The sequence below is a fragment of the Micromys minutus genome, assembly GCF_963924665.1.
Source record: "Micromys minutus genome assembly, chromosome: 10".
NCBI classification, from domain to species: Eukaryota; Metazoa; Chordata; class Mammalia; order Rodentia; family Muridae; genus Micromys; species Micromys minutus.
The window spans coordinates 37,191,434-37,219,352 of NC_137979.1; the positions used below are offsets into that span (position 1 = coordinate 37,191,434).

The 27,919-nt window shown below is 46.2% G+C and overlaps 1 protein-coding gene across 1 annotated transcript; it reads right to left on the minus strand.

The window, feature by feature from the left end:
- On the minus strand, nt 1-27,919 carry SCPEP1 (serine carboxypeptidase 1). Its single transcript, XM_080923398.1, has 13 exons — nt 27,835-27,919; nt 25,098-25,246; nt 21,017-21,106; nt 18,633-18,788; nt 17,868-17,942; nt 15,584-15,656; nt 11,780-11,817; nt 10,645-10,773; nt 9,657-9,750; nt 8,521-8,634; nt 4,360-4,497; nt 3,448-3,611; nt 1-633 (listed from the first exon to the last, which is right to left on the minus strand). The coding sequence occupies exons 1-13, from the start codon at nt 27,905-27,907 to the stop codon at nt 562-564; spliced, it is 1,365 nt and encodes a 454-aa protein (XP_080779524.1). The 5' UTR covers nt 27,908-27,919; the 3' UTR covers nt 1-561.

The window sequence follows — 27,919 nt, forward strand, 5'->3', positions numbered from 1 at the left end:
TTAAAAATACCACAGCACATTTATTAATGGGAAAAGAAGTACAGGTCATGTTGATATGGGAACAGACAGCAAAATAGCATACGATGTGGATTTCAGTTTTGTAAAAATATATTATGTAGCAGATAAAAGACCCGTAGTCACGGACACCCAGCTGCCAGCCCAGTGCTTGTTTTAGTATTTTCTTTGTCCCATGTTCTTGTCTATAAATCATGTTGTTTGCTTTTTTTTTTTTTTTTTTTTGAGACAGGGACTCCCATTTGGTGCAGGCACTTTTGAACTTTCAATGTAGCGGAGGACGCCATTGAACCTCTGATCCTCTTGCTTCTACCTCTCAAGTGCTGGGATTTACATGTGTTATCAATTGTTTTTGTAATAAAGAGGCCAATGCATCGCAATCCTTTGCTTTGATTAGACAAAGTAGAGGTGGTTTCTAAGTAGCCACAGCCTTTCGGTACTGGAGATGGCAGGCGCTCCCAGAGTCACATCCCGTGGTAGAAAAGCGCTGGGCATAGACATTAGCACCTGCATCCCGGGCCCTGCTCCGGTGCCTCCAGGGCCAGCTCAGCTCAGCTCCTCCTGCTGAGTCACCAGCTTCATCATCTTCAGAGCCATGCTTCCTTGGTCAGAAGGAACCTGGAAGCAAGAAGCATTGGATTAGTGTTCCTGATGTAAAGACTGGGTCTGGGTCAAGGGTGAATGACACGCTCCTTCCAAGGCGAGATCTAGAAGGACTGGTGACAGATGACTGTAAAAAAAGGGCCTCCTTGGGCAGGAGAGATGGCTCAGAGGTTAAGAGGACTGACTGCTCCTCCAGAGGTCCTGAGGCCAGCCTGCTCTACAGAGCAAGTTCAAGACAGCCTGAGTTACACTATTAAAAATATATAAAATGCTGGGTGTGGAGGCATGTGCTTTGAATCCTAGCACTCGGAGGCAAAGACAGGAAGATCCCTGAGGCTTGCTGGCCAGCCAGCCTCAGCTAACTGATGAACTCTAGGGCCAAGGAGAGCCCATGTCTCAAAAGACACAGTATCCTGAGGATAACATTACAGTTATCCTTTAGCATGTACACACATGTACCCTCCTGAACATGTTCACACGACAACACACACTAAAAACTTTTTTTCTGGCTGGAAGTAGTGGCTCACAATTTTAATCCCAGGCAGAGAGATCTCTGAACCTGAGGCCAGCCTAGTCTTACATAGCAGGTTTCAGACTAGCCAGGGCTACACAGGAGACAGTATCTCAAACAAAAGCCAAGGGATATAGGACGTAATTTCCAACCATTTTTTAAATGACCCGAGTTCTTTCTACTACTTTCCATTTCTTAGTCCTAAGAAGCAGCGTTCTCAGCAGTGACAGGCAGCTGGGGCCAAGTCTGACAACCTGAGCTTGATCCTCTGGACCCACAAGGCCTTAGGAGAGAAGTGAACTGCTCTGAGTTTATCTTTTCACCTCCACAAGTTCATCACACCCCCAACCTCTGCAAAAGTAAATGTAAGAAAAAAAAAAAAAAGTTAAAGTCAAAATAGCAGGGCTACAGAGGAGGCCCAGTGGTTAAGAACACTTGCGGCTCTTTCAGAGGACCTAAGATCAGTTCCTAGGATCTATGTTGGGTGGTTCACCTGCAATGACAGCTTGACGCCCTCTTTTGGTTTCCATGGGCATCCACACACATGTGGCACCTATTCATATAGACATATGGAAATAAAATAAGGGGTTGGAGAGATGGCTCAGTGGTTAAAAGCATTTGGCTGCTCTCCCAGAGGTCCAGAGTTCAATCCCCAGCACTTACACGGCTGCTCACAACTATATCTCCAGTTCCATATCTGATAACCTCATATGGGCCTACATGCAAGCAAAACACCAATGCACAGAAAATAAAAATAAATACATCATTAAAAAAAGAAATTAGGGCTAGAGAGATGGCTCAGCGGTTCAAAGTCCCTCTTTGTGCTCAAAGCTTCTTCCAGACATGTCCCTGGGCCATCACTGCTTGGACACACTCTCCCACCTTGTGCTATGCATGCTGTGACTAGACTTCTCAAAGCAGCAGGCACTTTTGTTTTGTTGTGAGCAGGGGTCTTATTGTAGTCCAGGCTGGCTTGGAATTTACTATGTAGCCAAGGTCAGACTTGAATCCTCCGGCTGCCTCCTGAGTGCTGGGATTATAAGACAGTAACATCTTGCTCCTCTCCCCATTTTATCTTTACACAGGCAAGGGAAGGTAATTCTCCCTTCTCCTCCCAGGACACATTCATTTAAAACAAAGAAGGGAGAGGCCAGCACACGCTGCCCAGGGGGATTTAACTTTAAAATGAGTTTAAGTCTCTAAGGAGCACTAACAAAGACTGAGTATCAGGCTGGACCCAAGATGACTGTCACTCACCCCCATGGGACAAAGGTACTTTTACTCAATGTTTTTAAGCACATTGTGTCTGAACTATGTCTGAGGACAATAGATCTGGCAAGAAATTTTCTTCTTCTAAGGCATGATAATATTAAAGTTTTGGATTTTAGATTTTTGGATCAGCAATGCTCAACCTGTAGTAAAATTTCATTAAAAACCTCAAAACCCGGGCTAGGGCAGTTCTCAAACTTACTAACGCTGTGACCCTTTAATACTCCTCCTGGGGTGACCCCCAACCATAAAATTATTTGTAACTTTGCTACTGTTACGAATCATAATATAAATATTAGGTATGCAGAATATGTTATTCCGGCCCCTAAGGGGTCTCTACTCTCAGGTTAAGAACCGCAGGACTAGAGAGATTAGGTCGGGTGGTAAAGTGCTCATCCAGAAGGCTTGAAAACCTGAGGTTAGATCCCTAGAACCACAGATTCCAGTCACGGCAGTACAAGCCTGTAATCTCAGCACTGGGGAAGCAGAGATGGGCGGATCTCACTGGCCAGCCAGCCTAGCTCTACCGGTGAGTTCCCAATTCAGTGAGACCCTGTTTCAAGCAAAAATTAAGGTAGACAGAGATGGTGCTGCAGTTAAGAGCACTGGCTGCAATTCCAGGGGACAGGGTCAGTTCCCAGCACCAACCACACAGCAGCTCACAACTGTCTGTAACTCCAGTGTCAGGGGCTCTGACATCCTTGCGTAAACATACATACATACATACATACATACATACATACATACATACATACAGATATGCAGGCAAAGGACTGATACACAACAAACAAATCTGTCCTTAAAATAAGTAAAAATCAAGCCAGGTGTGCTGACATGTGCCTTTATTCCCAGCAGAGGCAGGCAGGCAGATCTTTGTGACCTAAGTCAGGTTAGTCTGACATATGTTCCAGGCTAGTCAAGGCTAGGTGGTGAAAGCCTGGCTACAAACACACAAGGTAGAGAAGTGATGAAGACCACACCCTCATCAACCCAGACACACCCACACCCCCCCCCCCCACACACACACAGAGAAAGTCTACAACACTCACCATGTGACCCGCCTTTAGGATCCAGTAGAAGGCTAGGTTCTCATAGGACTTAACGAAGGCAGATGTTTCTGAAGACTTAGGATCGGTGTACAGGGCCTTCCATTTTAGCTGATTAAATCTGGACAGCTGCGGCCATTTCAGCTTCTGAACCCAGGACTCCTGACCTAATAAGAGGGTCCAAGGATCAGAAGGGGGGATCTAGGTCTTAAGACAGTGCTTCCCAACTGTCACATGCACTACACACAGCATCTTGTCACAAGCAATTCTGGTGGGGCCTGCGCCCCTTCCTAAAAGGTTCCCATCAATACTTGGGCTAAATGAGAAATCCCACAGCTGTGAAGCTGGCTATTTTTTTCAAGCTTTTAAATGTCTCAGCTTTTTTTCTGAGACTGTCTTACTAAATTTCAAGTGTCCTAGGCTGGCCTTGAGCTCAGGCTGTTGCTTCGTGATTCCTGTCATACAGTCTCAGCTTCAGTAGCTATAGTCATAGGCATAGGGTACTGAATGAGAGCCTATGGAGCGCCTTAAGCCCAATTCTCCTGGGGCCTTGGACACAGAGCTGTAGGTTTAGTGTTTAACATCTTCCATAACACCACAAAAACAAACTTTCCCTCTATTAAGTAGTGTAGCCAAGAGTCAGAAAGACTTCGGCAGGAGGTGGGGTAGATATTTATTCTTTTCTTTAACATACCAGGTAACCCAGAATTGGAAAGACCCAGAATTCTCTCAATGCTTCACAGCTCAAGAGTCGAAGTTAGGAGTGGATAGCAGGAAATTGTATTCCTCCTGGCATTAGTTAATTAATGAATTAATCAATCAATCCCACCAACCCCAAGGTGAATGCATCTAAGGCCATTTCCTTTTGGCCTGACCCATGATGGCTTCCACGTGCCCCTCAGAGATGGTTCCTACCCATGGTGTCCACAATGAGATCCAGCTGTCCATTGTACACAGTCATGTTGACCCCTGCCATCAGCAACTGATCCACAATGTCGATGGCAGGCTTCATGAAGTCCCCTTCCATGCTTATGAAGACGTAAGATGCCTGGGCTACGGAAGGCGAAGGAGAAAGGTAGCCGGTTAGAATTATTAAGAAGTATCTTTCGGTCCAAGCATCCTGAACTATGGTTCCTAAACTGATTCAGCACCCCCCCCCCAAATCTGGAATCTGTGCATCCAAATGCTGAAGGTTCTTGTCCCCAATTGTTTTAGTACTGGAGGGAAACGCACACTAGCCTGGAGGAGGATTAGAACTGCCCAGCCTTTAAGTGAGTCAAGCATATTAAAATTAATTGATAGGAGAGTGTCCATCATCAAGAATCCAGATAGCTCCTGGGTGTGTATGCAAGTATGACTTGCCAGGAGCCAAAGTGGTGTAGATAAAGTCACCCTACACCTAAGAAGTAATGCTCCAGCAAGAAGGAAATAAAAATAGTGCACTTTGTCCCTTTACTTGGGAGCTTGTGTTGTTGAGGGTACAGGCCATGTACAATGAGGATCGAAAATCTGCAGAAGGAACAGAGAGGCAGAGGCCAGGAACATTTTTAGCTGGTCCACTTGGGAATAAACCCTACTTTGGGCCAGAGTCCATGTGCCTTGGTACTAAATGGTACTAAGTTCATGTCCCTTGTTCTGAACCTGGGCAGGGGGCCTATCTTACCACAAACCAAACCAGACCGGAGCTACTTCAAAGCAGGCCTTCAGGAGAGGCAAATGACCAACAAGTGCCAAGCCAGGCAATGGAGAGCATAGATCCCTGCTGATGGGTGGTCACCTGCCCCATCATCATAACGGATGACAACTGTGCTTATCCGGTTATCTGACATGCACTAGGCTAGGTAAGTTATTACAGAAGCAACTTCCACTTCTTCACCCCTACCCTGGAAGACAAGGAGCCTGGACAAAGTTCAAGTCAACAGGGCTCAGAGGCTGAGGAACACAGGCTGATCTAAGATTTGAATTTGGGAATGACTGACCAACTGCAACTCAGAGTCAAAGACAGCTCATCTGTTTTGAATCTTTGGGTTTCTGGATACAGATATATAGGCTTTGTGTTTCCTATTTATGTGTATGTATATGTGCCTGTGCATATTTACATGCGCTTGGTGCCCACAGAGGCCAGAAGAGGGCACTGGATGTCCTGGAACTGCAGTTATAAGTGGTTCTAAGCTACCCAGTGTGGGTTCTGGGAACCAAACTCAGGTCCTCTGCAAGAACAGCAAGGACATCAAGGACATCAGCCATGAGTCATTGCTCCAGTCCTTACTTGATTTTTTTTTTTTTTTTTTTTTAAGACAAGGCCTCACTCTTGCCCAGGTTGATCTAGAAGCCCCGTCATATTCTTACCTCAGCATCCCAATGCTACATTTACGCATGCAGCCAGTACACCCAGCTACAAGATCTTGCTATGTAGCCCATGACCTCTCAATCCTCCTGCCTCAGCCTGCTGAGTACTGGGACTGCAGATGTCTGTCTGCCACTATACCCAGCCCAGTGAAGCATCTGAAGCCATAATCTAGCTTGTGTATGATTCAGAGACATGAAGACACTAAATCAGGAATAAAGCCCTAGTGATGTAGTGTAGTGGCTCGGCCTAATGATGCTTGTGTTCTAATGCTAATGCTGGTTCCTCAAGACCTGCCTGCCCAGTCTGCTTATAGACCTAAGAGACGCTTTGAGATCTTGCCCCCAAGTTATTTCTGATTGGTAAATAAAGACGTCGACAGCTAATAGCTGGGCAGAAGAGACATATAGGTGGGGTTTAGGATTCCTGGGCTTGTGGGGTCAGAGGAGAACCAAAAAGAAAGTAAATGGAAAAGCTGCCATGGGTTAGGTGAGTCAGGGAAATGTGGCCCTGAGGGCTGGCCAATTGGAGTTAAGAGCAGTCCAGATGAAACACAGCAAGTAATAACTTGGGGTTATCAATAGGAAAATAGATTCTAACAGCACAGAGGGTAGATATCTGCCCAGCTCTTGTGGTGTTTAAGGCTATTGTAAATATGAAGGTTGTGTGTCTTTTATTCTAGAACTAAATGGTCAAAGGTGGTGTAGAAACCTTAGTCTCCTTTTCCTCCTTCTTTAAAAAAAAAGTTATTATTTATTTTATGTATGAGTACATTGTTGCTATCCTCAGACACACCAGAAGAGGGCATTGGATCCCATTACAGATGGTTGTGAGCCACCATGTGGATGCTGGGAATTGAACTCAGGACCTCTGGGAAGAGCAGTCTGTACTCTTAACTGCTGAGCCACCTCTCTACCTCAGAGATTTAAAACCAATAGTTTTAAATCAAGGAACGAGGTTAGTACAACAAAAGCTTGTAAACAAAAGCAGCCACTCCTTGGCCTTGACCCAAGTATAGAATTTAGCATTATAACACGCTCAAGGCGGGGTGGTGAAGAGATGGGTGGGGGTGGGGGGGGGGGATAAGGAAGGGAATCCAGGAAAGGGGCTAACATTCAAAATGTAAATAGAATAAATCCAATAAAAAAAAAAAAAAGAATTTAGCATTACAATATATCACAACAAGACCCAAGAGATGCTATGTGACCTTGCCCCCAAGGAGCAATTACCAATGTGTGATTGGTAGATAAAGATGCTAATATTTATTCACCTATAAATATCAATAGCCAATAGTTGGGCAGATATCTACCCTCTAAGCTATTAGAATCTGCTTTCCTATCAATAATCCTGAGTTATTACTTACTGTGCCTTATCTGGACTGCTCTTAACTCCAACTGGCCAGCCCTCAGGGCCATGTTTTCAAGACTCACCGAAGCCACTGCAGCTTGTCCACATTTACTTTCTACCCTTCATGGTTCTCTAACCCCCCAGGCCCTGGAACCCTAAGCCTCCCCTATGTCTATTCTGCCCAGCTATTTATTGGCTGTCCACATTTTTATTTACCAATCAGAAATAACTTGGGGCAAGGTCACATAGCATAGGTCACTTAGCTTTACAGGCAGACTCTCTAGTCTCTGGGGCAACCCGGTCTCGAGGAACCAGTATTAGCATTTAGAATACAAGCAGTATCAGGCCAACCCACTACAATGCAGATTGTGACAGAGTAACCCCTGACCTCCTAATGAAGTCAAGACAAAAGTCAAAACATAGCCCGCAGCAGTTACACAGCAGAAAGGGACCCCTTGACCTGGTAGTCTTAGGGTATCTGGAATGTAAACCAAACAAATGCTACTGTGCTCGTTCAAAGATCCCCATGGGACTGAGTAGAAACTTACCCAAGGTCTCTATCTGGACTTGGTCTCCAAAGACCCAAGTATTTCCACATGGTGACCTTCAGGGCAGAACACACAGGGCAGACCAACCGTATCTAGCACCATATCGTGAAAGGCCAGTACCGGCCCATGCACATGGACTGTTTGTGTCCTGCAAAGGACCTGTAGCTAGAAATCTCATCCATATGTGGCCAGCTGTGGCATTACATGTCGCTTTTTTTTAATCATAGTTTTAAAAGTTCTATTTATTTGCTGATGTGTGTGTGTGTGTGTGTGTGTGTGTGTGTGTGTGTGTGTGTGTGTGTGTGTGTACAGATACATGCCATGGTGCACATGTAGAGGCCAGAGGGTAACTTCTGGGAAGGAGTCAGTTTCCTTCTGCCAGCCTGTGAGTCCTGGAGACTGAATTCAGGTCATCAGGCTTGATGACAAGCACCCTTAACCACTGAGCATCTCTCCAGCATTTTATAGTTTTAAAGAAACACTATTTTGCTAAGTTTTGCCAAGGCCAGCCTCAAACTTATGATGCTCCTGTACTACCATGCCCCACCCTTATTTTGTCAATGTGTTACAAAGGTAAAAGGTGCAATAGTCCCCATGCATGCACCCATACCTTCAACCAATCACAGCCCATCACATGCCACATCTCCCCCACTCATTTTTCTGCCAGCTCTTTATTCTGAATCACTTTTTGCCATGTCGCTGATTCTATACCTGCTGCAGACAGTTTTACTTACAACAGACCATCATCACTGAGGAAACCCATTCTACGAAGTAAGGGCTCTGAATCTGCACACATACCCCCTACAAATGCACTTGATTAGCATACTTTCCTACCTCCCCAGGAGACATCCTCGGGGATAATTTTGAGCTTCTTTCTGATGGGGCCATTCATGAGTTGACTTAAGGCGTCTCCTTGTAGGTGTCTCACATGGCGCTGACAGAGACGAACTAAAAGCAAACTGGTATACAGTGAGTCAAAGGGCTAGGATCAGAACCCCACAGACATTTCCCCCAAGCTGCTGGGGGAGACAGGCAACAGTGGAGGCTTCTTCCTGGAAAAAGAGAAAATGTCACTGTGATCCTTGTAGGGGAGGAAGGAGGACAGAGGCAGGTTGAAAGGAATCTGTTAGTATTGATAACCGCATTCTGTGAACTTTAGGGCCACTGAAATTACCCAGAATAGACAAAGTCAGCTAAGAGGAATCCAGCTTCGTTTAGCAGGTTATTTACTTACTGGGGTAGGGCTTCAGGCATTTTACAATCAAAGTCAAGCTGGGTCAGGTGAGAGGCCTGCAGGGACCTGACACTGCACTTCAGGGAGCAGAAACTGCTTCCCCCGTGGTGCAGCTCAATGAAGAACAGGTGCTGAGCGGGCACTGGGTTCTAGGTATCATTCCAAGCACTCTCACCTGAAGGTCTTGGTTCCCATTGATTCCTGGCCCTTTTGGCTAAGATCAAGTGTTTAAAGTATGCTAAGCAACAAAAAACAAGACAAAGGGCCAGGAGGTGGTGGTGGTGATGGTGGTGGTGGCGCTGGAGAGGCAGAGGTAGGCGGATCTCTATGAGTTCAAGGCCAGCCTGATCTACAGAGCTAGTTTCAGGCCAGCCAGGGCTAGGGGGGGGGGCGGGGGGGGCGGGGCTGGGAGGGTGGGGGTGGGGTGGGGGGAGTGAAAGCTACTGTAGGAAACCACTTATACAGAATGTTAAGAAAAGCCAAACAGAAAGAGGCTCAGTGATTGCCTCGGGCTGGGAGTGGGAAGAAGTAGATGTAAGCATATGTGTTGGATCTTTTTGGGGATGACGAAAATATTCTAAAACTGGATTGTGGTGATGACTGTGAAACTCTGTGAATATACTTAAAGCCACTGCAAGCTACACCTAAAAGAAGCAAATATCCTGTTACATAAATGGCATGCTAGACCTCCTGCACAGAGGCTGGGCTAGGGACCACAGCAGCAAGGTCTACTCACCTAAGGGGCTCCGGAGGAACTCAAGGCTCGATTCCATAGAGGTCTCCGGGGTGCTTTTAGTTAAGATGTTATAGAAGTTTACCCCGTCGGTGTTCTGAAATCAAGAGCACATTTGGATGGTTTCTTTCCCTGTCTACCAAAGTTGCAAAACAGTAATGTGCTTGGCTTTCCAAGGATGACCTTGAAAACTGACTGGACTCATAAAAAGCCTCTCGGAAGGCTTAGACAACAGCCGTGCCCACCCATGCGCCTACAGCACACAGCTCCCGGGAACCCTGGCACCACCGAAACCCAAGGGCCTGTGTGTCAGTGTACAGGTACCCTGGCGTGAGAGAGGGTCCTCTTGACCTCTTACTATTTCCTTCCATTTCAAGGAGGAATGCTATTTGATAAGGATCCAGGTAAGAAGACACACTGTCTTTGGGACACACACATACCTCTAAGCTAGGCAGTCTCTTATCTCTGGTGTTTTGAGATGTTGTCTCTTGTGCAGATGGGCCACCCACAAGCTATCTAGCAGAGATAACTGAACTCCAGATCTAAATGCTTCTTTTAAGTGCTAGGTTATGGAGGTAAGCTACCTTGGATTTTTGTTTGTTTTTTAGTCAGGGTCTTATAAGCTGATCTTAAACTTATCATGTAGCTAAAGTGCCCCTGAGCTTCTGATCCTCCTGACTCTACCTCCCAAGTGCTGGAATATCACACTCATGTACCACTAGGCTGAGCCACCCGTCTTTCTTATAGAATCCAAACATTCAGGGACAAGTAGGTCTTTCAAGCCTAGGAGGCTTTGTGACCCTATAAAGGGCCACTATGTCACTGCTGAGACCCTATAGGCTTATCATTCAGCACACACAAGCTGTTCTAAATTTGTGGGAGACCCAGGATAGGTTTGATCCTCACAACATCAACCATGGGTCCCATCCCCTTTCCCCTACCCCCTCGTTGGGAAAAAGCCATGTCTTGATAGCCCCAGTTCAGCCCTTACCTTTTCAATGATCATTTCTGCTTTTCCCCACAGCTGAGTGGCCTCCTTGTAGAAGCCCTTGTTTACAGCGTCAAGGACTTGCTCTGCAATGTTGGACACCTCAGCCAAGCCTTTATTATCAAGGAGAGACTAGAAGATAAACAGAGGATTAAAAAAAAAAAAAACAAAAAAAAAAACAAAAAAACCCAAAACACTTGATTAGGGAGGGAGGATCCTGAGGAGAGGGGGTGGGGGCAGGGGATGGGAGCTCACCTAAGAGGGTTGTCAGAAACCACGGAGAGGTTCTGGGGATTAAACCCAGGACCTTGCGTATTCTAGTGTTCTATCATGTTATACCCCTGCCCCAACTCACATGCTTATTGATGGGAAAAGCAGAGCAGATGGTTAAATGAATCAAGAGAGTAGGCCCATGAAGGTTTACCACAACCTTTCACCTTTGGGGGAGGGGTATCTGAAAGGTTGCAGAACAAGAGAGTTCAAGATTGTGCATTGGCTGGAATAGAGGCAAGTGCATCTCTGGGAGTTTTAGGTCATCCTGGTCTACGCAGGTTTGGGGGCTGAGGATGTAGCTCAATTGGTAGAGCAGACAAGAAGCTATAGGACAGGTGAGTTCCTGCCCCAAGAATGGAGGAGCACAGGGCATGACAACACCTGGGGCTAAGCTCTGTAGGCAAAGTGCTTGCTTTGCATATGTGAGGATTCTATTCCCAGCAACAACACAAGGGCAACAACAACCAACAACAATACACACACACACACACACACACAATTTTTCAAAAGAAATCCCTAGGGCATCAGTGAGACTGACTCTGGATGTGCCTATGGACAACCGAGGCTGGGGTCAGACTGAGTACCCAGGGGAAAGGAATGCCCGATGAGGGTCACCATTCTTCACTCTGCTTCCTGCTTCACCCAGATACAAGCAAATCCCTGCTGCTACATCTTCCTTGCCAGGACAGACCACACCCTCACAAGCTATAAGTCAAAACAAATCCTCCTGCCCTCCAGACCCTTTTCTGTCAGCTCACAGCAATCATAACCTAACCACTCTCCCGGAGACCAAAGGAGATCAGAGCCCTGAGGAGTCAGTGGGGCTGTTTCCCAGGGAGACTGCAGAGGGCAGGACCCTACTTACCATGCTGTATAGGTAAGGTCCCCAGGACAGCACCGAATCTAAAGAAAATCATATAGATACAAATTAGCTATGTCTTTCCAAAGACTACCCCGCAACGGCTTCCCTTCAAAAGCACAAAGGGACAGGAGCAAGAAACCCAGTGACTTTGAGGGTAAATATTCCCGAGGCCCCTAGTATCCAAGCAGGAATGGATGACATCTCCGTGGCTGGAAGATGTCCTTCCTGCCAGTTCTAAGGTCCTGTGGCATGCGGACATGATCTGGTTCTGCCCAGCAGGGTGTTCTGAGCAGAGATCCACCTGAGACACCAAACAGGCAGCAGCAGGGGTGGGCTGGAGGCTTGCTTGTCTCTGCAGCCTTCTAGGTTCCTGACAGCATCAAAGATTCCCCTCCCACTGCCTCTGCAATCTCTTTGGTCCTCCAGTGCAGAGGCATCTGCTCCTGCCACTGTACTGTAGGAAGTAAACTCATGTGACTCTAACCCCTGCATTTGGTGGCTTCCCGGCCCATCAGCTCATCAGTACCCTGCAAACTCTATACACTGGGAAACTACTAAGGGTGCCAAGGGAAGCAAACAGCTCCAAAGGACTTCAAAGTGAGTAGGACAGACAGGCATAGTGGTGCAGGCTTTAATCCCAACACTTCGGAGGCAGAAAAAGGTGGATCTGAGTCTGACGGTACCCTAGTCTATAGAGTGAATTCCAGGATGTGTGCGCGCGCGCGCGCGCACACACACACACACACACACACACACACAATTACCTTTTGGGAACACAGTATGCTGTGAACTGTTGGGGCTACCACATCCCCACCAGGTAGAATACAATCTACTGAAGTGAGCCAGCAAAAATATCAAGGACCAACATTGACCACGTCCATTTGAGTCACTCTACTGCTTAGAACCCTCCAACTAAGAGCCATTTAGTCCCCATAAAGAGTCTCTGAAGACGTTTCTTGTCACATTGAGTGATCCAACTATCTTCTCATGACCAGAGAATGGAGATGCTACAAACAAATGTCCAAAAATGAGGGTTGGGGAGATAGTTCAGCAGGTAAGAGTGCTTGCCTCACAAGCATGAGAATCTGAGTTCAAATCCCCAAGCCTACATATGAGGTCAGGCTTGGTTGCATGTGCCTTTAATCCCAGACTGTGTGTGTGTGTGGGGGGGGGGTGGCAGAGACACTCTATCGTAAGAAACAATGTTGTTGGGGATAGAGACATGGCTTGGTAGTTAAAACATGGCTCAGCTGCTCTTCCAGAGGTCCTGAGTTCAATTCCCAGCAACCACATGGTGGCTCACAACCATCTGTATGGGATCTGATGCCTTCTTCTGGCACATAGATGTACATACGGATAGAGCACATGTGTATGTGTTTGTGTGTGTGTGTGTATGTGTGTGTGCTGTGTGTGTGAGACTAAATCTTTTTTCTTTTTTCTTTTTTCTTTTTTTTAAATAAGTAAGGTTAAGAGAGAGCATTGGCTGCTCTTCCAGAAGTCCCAAGTTCAAATCTCAATAACCACATGGTGGCTCATAACCATCTAAAATGAGATCTGGTGCCCTCTTCTGGCCTGCAGGCATACATGCAGGCAGAATGCTGCATACATAATAAATCTTAAACAAATAATGTGGGGGCTAGAGTAGGGTAGCTCAGCAGATAGAAGCACTTGCTGCTTTCCCAAAGGACCAAGTTTGATTCCCAGTGCTCAGCTCAGGTGTTCACAACCACCTGTAACAGCAGGACTGAGGCTCTCTTCCGTCCCTGAGAACATTGTGTGCATGTGGTGCATAAACATACTTGTAGGCAAACACCCATATACACGAAATAAAAATAAATAAAATCTTGGGCTGGAGAGATGGCTCAGTGGCTAAGAGCACTGACTGCTCTTCCAGAGGTCCAGAGTTCAATTCCCAGCAACCACATGGCTCACAACCATCTGTAATGAGATCTGATGTTCTCTTCTGGTGTGTCTGAAGACAGCTACTGTGTGTGTGTGTGTGTGTGTGTGTGTATGTGTGTGTGTGTATGTATAAAATGAATAAATTTTTAAAAAATAAAATCTCAAAAGAATTTTTTTAAAGACATAAGGTCGATAAAGTGATAGAGAAGGATGTTCTTTCCTGGCTTATGCATACATGCATGGGCACATGCACTTGGATACATATAGTTACACTCCACATACATACATACATACATCCGACACTCTTCTGGCTTATGCATGCATGCATATGCACATGTACTTGCATTCATGCACTTATACACCATATGCATACATCTGGCATATATTGTTCCCCCACAACACATACATGACAAAAAACATTTTTAAGTCCTTAATACTCAGAACAGTTCCCAACAACAACAACCTAAACTATTCCAAACAGCTGTGATGTTGGGGTTGAGTGAACCCAAGAGAGCTAACCTGGCCAAGATGATCAGTGATACCTGAAGCCACATGTGTAAGATAGGCCACTCCCGTCTGTGTTCCCAAATGATTACAAAAGTCCAGACCTCAGCGTTGCAAGACCCAATGCCAGCCTTGCCTCACAACCACCATCAGCAGCAGCAGCAGCAATGCCATGAGCCATGGATGGAAAGTTCACTGCAGATGTTCTAGTATCAGGATGCTAGGGGGAGGGGGATGAGGTGGGGACAAGCTGGTGACACCCTGTGCTGACTCATACTGAACTGGGGCTCCGTCTTATGAGGCCACTCACACTGTGTGGGGGTGTTATTTCATCATTTGCAGGAGTGTCTGGAGCATCTCCTGCGGTAGACTTCCATTCCTATGCTGGGAAAATCCCTTCAGAGGACTCAGCCTGCTGGCAGAGGCTATGCCAAAGATGCTTTATCTCCATGTCTCTTGGATGATCTTGGGGTGAATAGATGCCTTCTGTGATGGCTTCTCCAAGAACCCAGAAACATGTGCTGTCCTTCTCCTTTATCTGAATAGCATAGCCCTGAGGGATGGCTGTTTCTCTCTGGCTTGCTTGACATGGTCACCACCACAGAGCAAAGGAGTTGTGGTGATTTATAGGAGACCTTGAACTGTAGTCAAGGCAACAAAATAAACAGAACTATACAGCAGATAGCTAGGTCTGTGATAATAGAGCAGTCAAGGGAGGAAAGAAGACACTTCCTTTAGATTCCAAGCCCACTAGCCTCTGCCCCACTGTACATAATCTTAGAAATATTAAAACATATTAAAAAAGATTGCCTAGGGGGTCCAGCAGGATGGCTCAAACTCTCAGATCATGCATAAATGTAGAAAAAAAGAATTAACGCCACCAAGCTGTCCTCTGACCCCTACATATGCACCATGGCACTCCCTCACTAACAACACACACACCATCATCGTCATCATCAACACTAACTTTTAAATATTGCCTGGGCTGGGTGTGGTGAGCACTCCTTTAATCCCAGCAGGTCAGAGGCAGCAGGATCTCTTGTGAGTTTAAGGTGAGCCTGGTCTACCTAGTGAGTTGCAGGACAGCCAGGACTACCTGTAGAGAGACACTGTCTCCAATATATATATATATATTTTGTTTGTTTGTTTTTTTGTTTTTTGTTTTTTTTTTTAATTGGTAACTATGGGACTTTTCCGAGCCCAGGTTTACAAGAGTCCCCCAGGTTCTTGTAAGTAGCACCCATATACACCCTGGCCCAGCAAGCAGGACTTGGATGGAAACCTTCAGTCTGTTGCTAATGGAGGACTTTCATGTTTTCCCAGAAAAGTCACACAGTAAGTCCAAAATCACAGAAAGGGTCAGGCTTGGAAAAGAAAAATGCCTGAAAACTCCATACTTACCCACAGGGGAGATCCAGGAGTCACCTAAAGCAACCCCAGAAAAGTTGCACTTGATGGTCCCTTGCTGAATAGCCTGAAAAAAGAGCCAAGAAATGCTCTGACCAAGGGCACCCAGGCCTCCATCCCTCCTTAGCAAAGGCAAATACTTAAGGCTTCTTCTAACACAGTCTAAGTTCCCCCAGGCATCAGAAGACCACACTGTGGCAGCAAACCCTGCCTACCACCACTGGTCAATCAAGGAGGGGCTATTGCTCTGCCTGTTCCTCAAGACAAGTATGGGATGGATCCCTAAGTTGTCTCTGAGAGCCTAGGCATGTCCAAGTCCAAGTCCAAGTCTGGGAGCCTCCTAAGGTACTAAAGAGCTCCTTGGATCGCTGGCACTGGGGCTCCTCAGGACATCCTTGTGGGCAGAGCCCACACACAGGTCAGGAAGCTCATCGTTCTCTGGGACATTCTCCTCATTCATTCATAACCTCCTCCTGACCTCAACACTCACCAGGAAGATGAGCCACACGAACTACCGTACGTGATAAAACTCAGGAGAAAGCAGGAGAAAGCTCCTTATGAACCCAAGTGAAAATCGTCCCACACAATATTACTAAACACTCAAAAAATAGACTGTAAGCTGGCGTAGCATATATGCCATCATGTGTACAAAGGTGGGGGAAAAGAACTATGAATTAGGTGACACAGTTATGTCTAACTGGAGCAGGGTGAAGGAAGGGAGGGAGGGAAAGGAGGAGTGAGGAGGGTGAAGAAATCAGAAAGCCAAAGCAGGCAGATTGCAACAAGTTCAAGGCCAGGCCAGTCTACACAGTATGTAGCAAGTTACTACCAGTCCAGCTAGGGCTACATAGCAAGACATTGTTTCTAAAGATTTATTTGTTTTTATTTATGCAAGTACACTGTCTTCAGACACACTAGAAGAGGGCATCTGATTCCATTACAGATGGTTGTAAGCCACCATGTGGTTGCTGGGAACTAAAGACCTCTGGAAGAGCAGTCAGTGCTCTTAACCACTGAGCCATCTCTCTAGCCCAGGACATTGTTTCTAATTAAATTAAATAAATACACATCATAGAAAAGGGGACTTTGCTAGATGAAGTGCCCTTAGGGACTTCATTGCCAGATGCCACTTGGACTATGCATTAGCTTGGACAAGCTATCTTAAAAGACATGCTGGGATCATTTAAGGCAGTCTGAATACAGGGGATGAAAAGTGTTGCAGGGAGAAGGAGGGGACCCACTGATGGAGACAGGTCACAATGTGACTGCCCTTTGGTTAGGATTTCAGGTTTGTGAGCAGAAAGTATTTCTAAGTGCTGGACAGTGGCAAGCGCTCCTAGTATATGAGTCTTTTTTTCTGGTTTCGAGAGAGACTGCAGCTCTGTCTTAAAACCAACTGGTTTCAAACTTATAACCTCTTTCCTCAGCTTCCTAATGTCTGAGCTATACAGTTTACAGTAGTTTTACAACTATATATACTAGTATACCATGGTACACTACTATATGATACAATGCTAATACACTATATAGTATAGCAAATAGCTATATACAGTAGTATATTTTATATAGTATAGCAAGGCATAGAACTATACTAGCTAGCTTATAGTCTGAAATTTAAAAAAAAAAAAAAGGGTTTAGGTGCTAGAGAGATGGCTCAGACGTTAAGAACACTGGCTGCTCTCTCAGAGGACTCTGGTCCCATTCCCAACACCTGCATGGCAGATCACAACTGGCTTTCGTTTCTATTTCCAGGGGGATCTCTCTTCTAGTCTCTGCAGGTACCAGGCATGCACATACATACATACATACATACATACATACATACATACAAATGCACATCTTTGTGGTACACAGATGTACATGCAGGCAAAGCACTAATACACATTAAGAATTTCAAAGGACGGCTGGAGAAATGGTTAAGAGCACTGACTGTTCTTCCAGAGGTCCTGAGTTCAAATCCCAGCAACCACATGGTAGCTCACAAGCATCTGAATGAGATCTGATGCCCTCTTCCGGTGTGTTGAATGAGTGTTTGCCTGTAGGTATGTGTGATGTCATGCTTGACAACCTGATTTGATCCCCCAAACCCACAGTGGGAGGAAATGACTCCTGAAAGCTGCCCTCTAACCTCCACCCACATCCACACCAAGGCATGGTTTGCACACACACAAAAACCTTTTTAAATAACTAAGGTCTGTTCCATATCAGGTAGGTATATGAAAGTGACAACCCATTTTTTGTTTGTTTCAAAACAACAACAGAGTCCCCTCCCGTTTACCTTGTGAAGTTCTGCACTGATGCCAGCGGCCATCTTTCCTCCGTAGGATTCTGAGAAAATGTAGAATGGAACTGTCTGGCAACAAATGGAATTTACAGAGAATTAGAACACCCTGCTTGTCTGCCTGCTTGCCTTCCTTCCTTCCTTCTTTTTTTTTTTAAGACAGGGTTTCTCTGTGTAGCCCTGACTATTCTTGAACTCAGAGATCTACCTGCCTTTGACTCCCAAGTGCTGGGATTAAAGGTGTGTTCCACCACTGCCCAGCTCCCTGATTACCTTTCTTTAAAAAAAAAAAAAAAAAACATATACACACACACACACATATACATATACTGTAGCTGTCTTCAGACACACCAGAAGAAGGCATCAGATCTCATTGCAGATGGTTATAGGCCACCATGTGGTTGCTGGGAATTGAACTCAGGACCTCTTAACCACTGAGCCATCTCTCCAGCCCCGCCCCATCATCTTTCAATTTACACAAATTACCTTCAGATTTCTAAAGTGTACAATGGTGGATAAAACCAATCTGCTTTTGTCTCTGCCCTCAAATCTGATTACCGATGTCTAGTCAGATGCAGGGAAGTCAAAGCCCACAACCTAGGAAGGAAAGGGTAAGGCTCTGAAATCCAGCTGCCACTGAACCATGTGTCTCTCTATGCAGTCCCAGCTGTCCTACAGCACTCAGCTCTTGGGGGGAACTCAGTATTCTAAAGACTCCCTCACCCCTCTTGCTGGTCGTTTATGCCTAAGCTGCAAAATTACCTGGAATTCTTTATGACAATCAAAGAAGGATTTCAGGAGAACCATCATGTCCGAAGCCACCATATCCAGGTCCTTTGCGTAGGCATCTGTCGTGTTCACATAACTGAAGCCGGTGCCCACAGGATTATCCACAAACAGCAGACTGGCCCACTGCAGCTGCAGCCACCCAGAAGAAGCAAGCATGGAAATCGCTGGTTAGTCAATAGTTACCGTTCTAGCAACTTGGCAAAGCAACGTTTATAACGTCAGTGTGGAGTTTATCTTACTGCTCAAAGTGATTTGGGGAGGGTGGGGAAATGGTCCAGTTAGTAAACTGCTTGTCTTATGAGCATGAGGCCCTGAGTTCTATGCCTAGAACCCATGTTAAAAAAAAACAAAAAACAAAAAAAAACTTGGGCAAGCCTGATGGCAGGGTATGGCTTTTAAACCCAGCACTCGGGGGGGGGGGGGCAGAGGCAACCAGATCTGAGTTTGAGGCCAGCCTGGTCTACAGAGTGAGTTCCAGGACAGCCAGGGCTACACAGAGAAGTCCTGTCCCCAAAAAAAGTAAGAAAAAAAGAAAAAGCCAGGCAAGGTAACAAATACACACTTGTAACCCCAGTGCTAAGGAGGTGGAGACAGATATTCTCCATCTGGACTCTCACTTGACAGTGTGGTCTAAATGGTGAGTTTTAGGCCAAAAACAAACCAAGGTGGGAACACACACACACACACACACACACACACACACACACACACCAAAATAAATTCGAATTAAAAAAATGGAATGGGAGTATAGACCACAGTGAAGAAAGGAGAGACAAGATGAACACATTCACAGGGACAGTTTTAAACCATTACGTGTCACATACAGACATACACTATGAGTAACAGTGCAGGTTGCACCAAGCCGCATGAGTCTGAGCAGTAATCTGAAGGTAGAGCACACTTGTGGAACACAGACATCGTGTGTTGGGGATGTAGCTTAGAATGTTCGCCTAGGGAGCCTGATGCCCTGGGTTCCATCCCCAACACTGCACACACTGAGGATGGCGGTACCATCTATGATCCTAGCACACAGAAAGTGGAGGCCAGAGGGTCAGAAGCTCGAGGACATCTGTGGCTACACAGTAAACTGGAGGCTGGCTTGGGCTTCATGAGATGCTGTCTCCTTTTTTTTTTTTTTTTTTAAATAAAGAAATACAATATCACACATCAGTTTTCTTCCAGATGAGTAATTTCAACATTGGCCCATCTTCCCTTCTTTGCTATAAAGAACAGACTCAGTTCTTCTAGGTTTATTGAAGAGGCTGAGAATTCTCAACCGGGCATCTGGAAGGGTCCTCAGGGATAAGTATCTGCTACGTTCTTCATGGTCAGGAAACGGCCAGAAATTGGGCAAGGCTACAAAACTGGACAAAGACAGACAGCAGAACCAAGACAGGGGACCCAGACCCCTCACTCCCCACTCGGGCTCTGCTCCTGCTTCATGCTTTGGTTCCTCGGGGTGTGAGAACAAGAGAGAAGAGGGGAGGGGAGCGAGGCCGCTCTCCTGACACAGCAGCACGATTAGAACTGTTTCAGGCTGAGAGACAACATCACAGGAGGACAAGATGGGTTAGCACCAGGTGAGAGGAAGACTAGAGGGGCCCCGAGGATACCAGAGTACAGTCTCAGTGCTGAGTGCTGCTGGGAAGAGAGAGAGCCATAGTGTGTAGGGGAGCCCAGGCTGAGCTAGTTAGCAGGATGGACTCACCAGGCTGCAAGTTGAGAAAGGGGTGCTTAGAGGAGAAAGGGATGGGAGGGAACACAAAGAACTAGGAAGATATCAAAGGGGACGAGGACAAAGGGCTTGCAAGCTTGACAGAGGCCACAGGTGAGGGGAGAGAGGAACAAAGTCGGAACTTGTAGCCGATGGTGGGACTCAAGGTTGCAGACGGCCACCGTGTGGGTAAGCACAGGGTTGCCACCAGCACCAGCAGTAGGGATTTGCTTGTTTTGAGATAGGGTTTCAGGTAGCCCAGGCTGGCCCTCCACTTGGTACACAGACAAGGATTATCTTCCACTTCTCACCCTGCGGCCTCTACAGCCTGGAGACTGAAACTACAGGTGTTCATCCTTCGGCCTGGTTTATATAGTGCTGAGGTTTGCACCAGGGCTCTGCATGCTAAGAAAGCGTAGCATTCACTGAACTGCCACCCAGAAGTTGAAGTTAAGTGGGAGAAAGATCACCAAGTTGGAAAAGGCAGAGACAACCATAGGACATTCAGAGAGATGGGAGGAGCTAAGTATCCAGGGTCTCAAGAAAGCCCACCACTGTGGGCTGCTAACTCTGACCCCACCCTGCCCTGGCTGGATCGGAGAGGACAAAGGGCAGGCAGGGCTGAGGGCTTTTCTCACTGTACCCAGGTAGTGTTCCGTGGCTTGAGCTGGGTGTCAAGAGGGCCGATTTCCTCAAAGTTTCCAAATCCTGTGCTAGAACCACCAGGACCACCCTGTGGAAGAAAAAGAACAGATATTAGCCAGAGAAAAGGCAGCCAAACCCTGGCTGTCATAAGGGTGTGCACGCCCAGGAAACGAGAACCTACGAGGGCCAAGCCCTACACAAAGGACACAACACTTGCAGCCGGATGAGGAGACACACATCTATGATCTCAGCCCTTGCTGGTGGTGAGACAGCAAGACTCAGGGTCATCCTGAACTACACACAAACATCTAAAAGCAAAGGATGTGAGTTGTTTCCCAGCTCCATGTTTTCTGGGAGCTTCTGCCCCCACCAAACTCCTGCAGGAACCACACAAGTCTTTCTCTGAAAGGATGGTAATGATTTTAGGATTCCTAGGTGAGCCAGGAAGTGGTGGAATAAACCTTTAAAGTCCAGCACTCAGGGCAAGCAGATCACCCAGTTCAAAGCCAGAGCAGAGGGGGTTGGGGCTGGGGGGTCCTAGGTGACTCTTCCTGCCTCTTGTGCTTCTTGGTTCTCTGGACTTAAACTTGAGCCTGACCTGGGGCTCACTAAATCTCTCTCATTTCAAACATCATCAAGGCACAAAGAGGGATAGAACAGGCTAGCCCTGGCACTCTTAGCAACTACAAGCTCCTTTTGAACTAGACCTTGAGTTTTTTGACTCTTTCTACCCCTCAACTGAAAGCCGGAAGACTCTCTTTTGGGACCCAGTGGATAAGCCTTTGTGTATACCTACTCTGTGTAGACCATAGCCAACACAGAAGTCCCAGGGTGGGAGCATGGGACATCATGGGGTTTTAGACAGGCAACAGACGGGATTCTAAACTGAAGATTGGTACCAGGACCTCCAAACTGCAGGGGGCAAGTTGTGTGTGCTCTGAGGGCCCAGAGGGGTAGGAGCGGGAAGAAGCAAACAGGAAAGTAGACTTGATAAGAAAAGGTACTCCCGGAGACAGATGATCAGGAAAAAGAAAAAGAGGGTTTTTTTCTAGATGGATGTAGGGGACCCAGATGAGCCGAGTCAGGCCCAGAGTAGACAGTCTCTCAGTGCATGGGAAGACAGGTGGAGAGGGATCAGGGAAAGAGAGAAATTAGATGGCGCTGTGGAAGCCAGGTCAAGCCGAAGGACAGAAGGACAGAGACTGACTGGGATGTGGTGACAGACACCTGTAATCCCTGCACTGCATGCGAAGCAAGGGGAATTATTCACTGAGTTGAAGGCTCATCTGGGCACGACCCTGCCCCTCCTACAAGGAGAGACAGACAGTGGAGACAGGGCTAAGGGCCAGCTGGACAAGGCAACAGGCGCTACGTGTGAAATATCCCTCACACTAATGTTTCCAACTGACACTCACCTCCTTGATAAAAATCAGAGGCTCAAATCCCCTGTGATTAAATGTACTTTACACGTTAAGATTTCCTAAGAGAGCGGCAAAAAGTTCACAAACCAGTTGGAGCTAATTCATCCCAGTGCCATTAACAGCACCTAGAGGCAGGGCGCAACTGGAATGTCCTCCCATAGGGAAGAGGGGAAGACACCACATCTGCAGGATGAATATTGTGGCCACTCAGTGGCTCCTAAAAAAAAAAAAATCACAATGTACATAAAGGAAGAGTGCGCCCTCAAAATAAAGGTAGGCCCTTTTCTTTCATGGAGACTTATTGGTACAGGCCGGATGAAAACCAAAGTGTGGGATGGAGCCCTTCTTACGCCCCTGCTAGTTCAATATAATAATAATGATAATGATAATAATGATGATGATGATGATGATGATGATGATGATGATAATAATAATAATAATAATAATAATAAATGGATCACAAAAATCTTCATCCAGAAACCCCGGAACAGTAGTATAAATAGTCAGGCCTACACGGTTCCTCTGAGAAAAGATAAATGTGTCAGTGAGTAAGCTGCAATGACTTGAAAAACAGCTTACTATCCCTGAAATAGCTCACTATTCCACTCATGACATGACCCCAATTCTTAACAAACGCTGCTTCTCCCACTTCTCAAAGAAGTTGCTGCCAGAGTCCTGGAGGGCTGCTAACTAGATCTTCTTATCTAAATTAACTGTTCCCTTCTTCACTTTGTCTCTTTTCCTTCTTCCTTGGGCCTCTGGGGAAATTGGGACGAGCAGATGAGTGTTTTCAGCTACTAACCATAGTGACTCAGCCGGAGAGTTAACCTAACCAACAGCCACACAACAGACATCTTCCAGAATCAGGCAGATGCTAGCCGCCCCGCCCCCCAACCCCCCACGCACACTGGTCGACTTTTGGTTTTTGTTTCACTGTGTTTTGCAGTGGTGGTTACAGAGACCTTGTGCAGGGTAGAAACTCTCCCCAGCAGAGCTGAATCCTGAGCCTATGAAATGCACTGTTTTGAAAAGTAGTTTCTGGAAAGCCCAGAGAGTGCCTTGGGGGTAGTGGCGGACAGAGAGGAAGCCACAAACCTAGGACTCAGTAGCTGCCCCAGCCTTGGCACTTCTGCTTTTTTGTTCCCTACACTGGCTTCATCTGAAGACTTTAACTCAAATCCCCCCACTCGGAACAGTATGGCCCAGGGAGGGGAAGTGCCTGGTGAGACCTAATAGCAGGAGGAAGTTACTGAAGACTCAGGTGTCCCCATCAGCAGGCTCAGGCTAAGGCTTTTCCACAGCCAGGCTCTTCCCGGCAACCATGCATTCACCACCAGTTGCCGGATCTGGGATTACCACGCGGATTCTGCCCCAGAACATTTTCAAGCTAGTGCTACCAGGGTTGAGCCGTATCTCCAGTGAGGCTCACCCTCAAGACTGCCTGTTCTTACTTCATCAACACACCAAGGCTGAAGTGACAAGACCTGGGGCAGAGCCTCAGCTCCGGCAGACAGTTCAAAAGGAAGCCTCACCCACGTCCCAAAGAGGTGAGTACCAGGGCGCCCTAATTACTGGTGAGACATCAGGAACCTCAAGGTTCCTCAGCCCCTCCCTCAAGACTAGTCCTCCCAGTGGGCGAGGCCACCATAGGTGCCACTTGAAGAATGCAGCAGGATCTCCGCCAATCCCCAAACAATTCCCAAGACCTTTCTTTTTCAAACCGTCAACCCTAGAACTTAACAGAACTCAGGTTAAAATACAAACACAAGGGGAAAGAAAGGGTAGAACCTCACATTCACGCTTAGATACAAAAGCCTGGCATGTTACAGTTAGGAATATACATGTATATATACATATGTATGCAATAAAAATTAATGAAGAGAGAAGCCATGAATTTGAAAGTGAGGGGTATATGGGAGGGTAAGTAAAGAGAAACATAATTATAACCTCAAAAATTAAAAAAAAAAAAAAAAAAAAAAAGGTTGGGGCTGGAGAGATGGCTCAGCGGTTAAGAGCACTGACTGCTCTTCCAGAAGTCCTGAGTTCAGTTCCCAGCAACCACATGGTGGCTCACATCCATCTGTAATGGAATCTGATGCTCTCTTCTGGTGTGTCTGAAGACAGCTCCAGTGTACTTATAAATAAATAAACAAACAAACAAATCTTTAAAAAATGGTTTATCTGGGGACTCCAGGTTGGAGCTCAGAACTATGTGGAGAGGAAGAAAGGAGGAAGATTAGGGTACCTCAGCCTTTGGCTCAGAACTTTTCAAATACTTTTCTATCTGTAAGAAGCCAACTGTATCACAGCCAGCTTTCAGTAAGGGGCCTTGAAACTGTCAGGACTCACTATAAGAAGAGTCTAGAAAGTAAGCAAAGAGCTGTACACCTATAACTTCAGCATCTGGGAGGCCGAGGCAGGACTGCCAAGAGTTCAAGGCCATCCTAGGCTACAAAGCAAGATAGCTCCAAAAATGAATGAAAGAAATTAAGACCAAAAAAACAGGACTTCCTTTGCTACACCTTTGCTTTAGGCCATTTCAGAATGTGAACACCAGGACTGGCTGGACCAGTCATTGCTAAGCTGGAAGATCTTAAGAACCGAGCAAAGAGGTTAAAGGAGACCTGTTTTGGAGGCCAGACAAAGAAGCTACTTTACCTGAAGCCACATGACCAGTGGCAGCTCTGAAAAATTTTTGCAAGGATTGGTGGCATAATAGAGCCACCAGAACATGTGGGCATCCTTCCGAACAGTCACATAATCCCATACTTCCTTGCCTTCTTGTTCCGGCCAGTTGATGGCAGATCCTGAAACGGAAGCTCAGTGTCATTTCTTGAGGAGTTCCAAGGTGGTAAAGATGAGGTAGAGAACTCCAGGTGGGTTCCAAGTTTGGTAGAGATGGTTTTTCAGGCTAGAGACGGTGCTTTATGCGTTTGGTAGTTCTCTAGCTCAGTACATTGTGCCCATAAGGAAAAGAAAGATACACACACACACACACACACACACACACACACACACACAAAGAGAAGTCAGTAGGGCGTGCTTGTACACTCCTCTAATCCCAGCACTTAAGCTGAGACAGGTGGATAGCTGTGAGTTCAATGAGGCCTGTTCGGTCCATGAAGTGAGCTTCAGGTCTGCCAGAGCTACACAGTAAAACCCTATATCAACAACACACAAATAACACATAAACACACACACACACACACACACACGTAAATCAACACAGTGAGACCAGCAGTAAAAGAAAAAGGCTGAGAGCGATGCTCAGGTGTGGAACCCTGGCCTGACTTGTGCCAAGTCCTGGGTTCAAGTCCTGGCCAAAGAGGGTGAATGGCACAGGGAGTGGGGTGGGTGAGAGTGGGAGTCTAGGGAGAGAGGATCTATGTCCAGCCTCACACAGTGAGTTTGAAGCTAGCTTGAGCAACAAAAAGCCCTATCTTAAAAACAAAACAAAGCAAAACTTGTGATGGACTGAAGAGATAACTCAGCAGTTAAGAGCACTGACTGCTCTTTCAGAGGTCCTGAGTTCAATTCCCAGCAACCACAGGGTGGCTCACAACCATCTGTAATGGGATCTGATGTCTCCTTCTGGTGTCTCTGAATTCAAATACATTAAATAAATAAATCTAAAAAAATACTTATTAAAAAAAAACACACAGAGAGAAGAAATAAGATTAAGAAAACCAAAGAGTGAAGCTGAAGAAACAGGTCAGTCAGCAAAGTGTTCAACTCGGAGGCACACAGACCAGAGTTCCATCTCTAGCCGAATTTGTGCTCAAGATTCAAGGGCTGGAGATGGGGGCCCTGGGTCTTGCTGGCCAACCAGTCTGACCTACTTGGTGTTGCAGACCAGAGAAAAATCGTTGTCTTCCTAAAAAAGAAAAAAGGTAGACTGTCCTTAAGAGACAACACATGGGGTTCTCTTCTGACCTCCCTATCTTTATGCACACACACTCAAACACACGCACGCACATGCACACATTGTGGAAATAACATGAAATTGGAGTGAGTTCCCTTGTAAATGACTGATAAGGCTGAAGTCCCTCATAATCTAAGCCCTGCTATTTTCCTCCCTGCCCTGGTAGTAACCGCTGTTAAAACATAAGGGGTACGGGGTCGGAAGAGACATTTCCCAAGTATAAGCTGTAGGGCTAAATGAGTCCCTATTTCCCAAAAGAGAAATTCAGAACTGCTATGCAGCTTAAGAGCAAAGGGCCAATGGGACCAGTTGGAATTCTCAGGTCTTGACTTAAACCAAGAAATATTTTTCCTGAACTTAACACTGAAAATCAAGGGTGGTGGGATGGCTCAGGAGATTTAAAAAACAAAACAAAACAAAACTGTGGCCACCAAGCCTAACAACCCTACCCTAGTTCAGTCACAGGGAACCACATCTTAGGAGAATTGACTTCTCCATGTTGTCCTCTGACAAAACACACATACACACACACACCCTCTGACACAAAACAAATTTAAAAATCAAGAAAATTTTAATTTAAAAAAGGCTAGGAAGATGGCTCAGCTGGTAAGAGCACCCTCTCACTGTCTTGCTCTTCCTGAGGACCTGGGTTTGATTCACAGAATTCCCATGGCAGCTCACAACCTCTGTACCTTCCGCTCCCTGGGATCCAAAGTCCTCTTCTCACCTCCCAGGGAACCAGGGATACAAGTAGTACTCAGACATGCAGGAAAAACAAAACTTTTTAAAAAATAAAGTGAGAGTTAATCCCAAGACTTGGGAGACAGAGGCAGGCAGATCTCCAAGAGTCTGAGGCCAGCCTAGTGTATTTTAGGACGGCCAAGGCTACATAGAGAAACCCTGTCTGAAAAAAAAAAAAAAACAAAAAAAGAAAGAAAGAAAAAAAGAGAGAGAGAAGAAAAAAGTGTCAATTTGCAAGTCATTCTACAAAACAAATTTGCTTTTGCTCAAAAACAGGGCAGTGGAGTCAGCTGATATTTTTGTCTGTTCTAAACCAGCAGAGGGGGCAGGCTTTGTTTCAAAGCGGGAATTTGCAGGGGTCTCTTTGGTCTTCAATCTCAGCTCAAGTAAATAACCCTATAACGTGACTAGGCAGACAACCAAAGGAGAAAGGGTTGTTGGTCTTTAGACCGAGAAGTCTCACTCGCCAGCAGTTTCCTGAAACCATACGTTTCGGTACAACCACTTCTACCTCCACGAAGAGGAGAAAAGGGCGGAAAAAAGGCACTTTGAATTAAGACATAAGTAAAAATGAAAAGGTTCAAAAGCAACATAAATTTCGCGAGGGGAGAAGAGGGGGTGGGGTAGGGGGAAGAATCGTGTTTAAAAAAAAAAAAAGAAGAAAATCGCGAACGCTCCAACAAATTCGAGAAGGAAGCACCCACCGTTGGTGCGTCTCTCTCGTGAACCTACCCGCGCTGAGACCCAGTAAGAGCGACAGGAGTAGCCACAGTCGGAAGAGACAGATCTGCCGGGTCAGCTCCATGATGAAAAAAAA

Coding starts and splice junctions, on each gene's coding strand:
- SCPEP1 (XM_080923398.1), bottom strand. CDS start 27,907: ATGGAGCTGACCCGGCAGATCTGTCTCTTCCGACTGTGGCTACTCCTG. Junction 10,774..11,779: donor GACCTTACCTATACAGCATG/GTAAGTAGGGTC, acceptor TTTATCTTCTAG/TCTCTCCTTGATAATAAAGG. Junction 634..3,447: donor TCCTAAAGGCGGGTCACATG/GTGAGTGTTGTA, acceptor TCTTGCTTCCAG/GTTCCTTCTGACCAAGGAAG.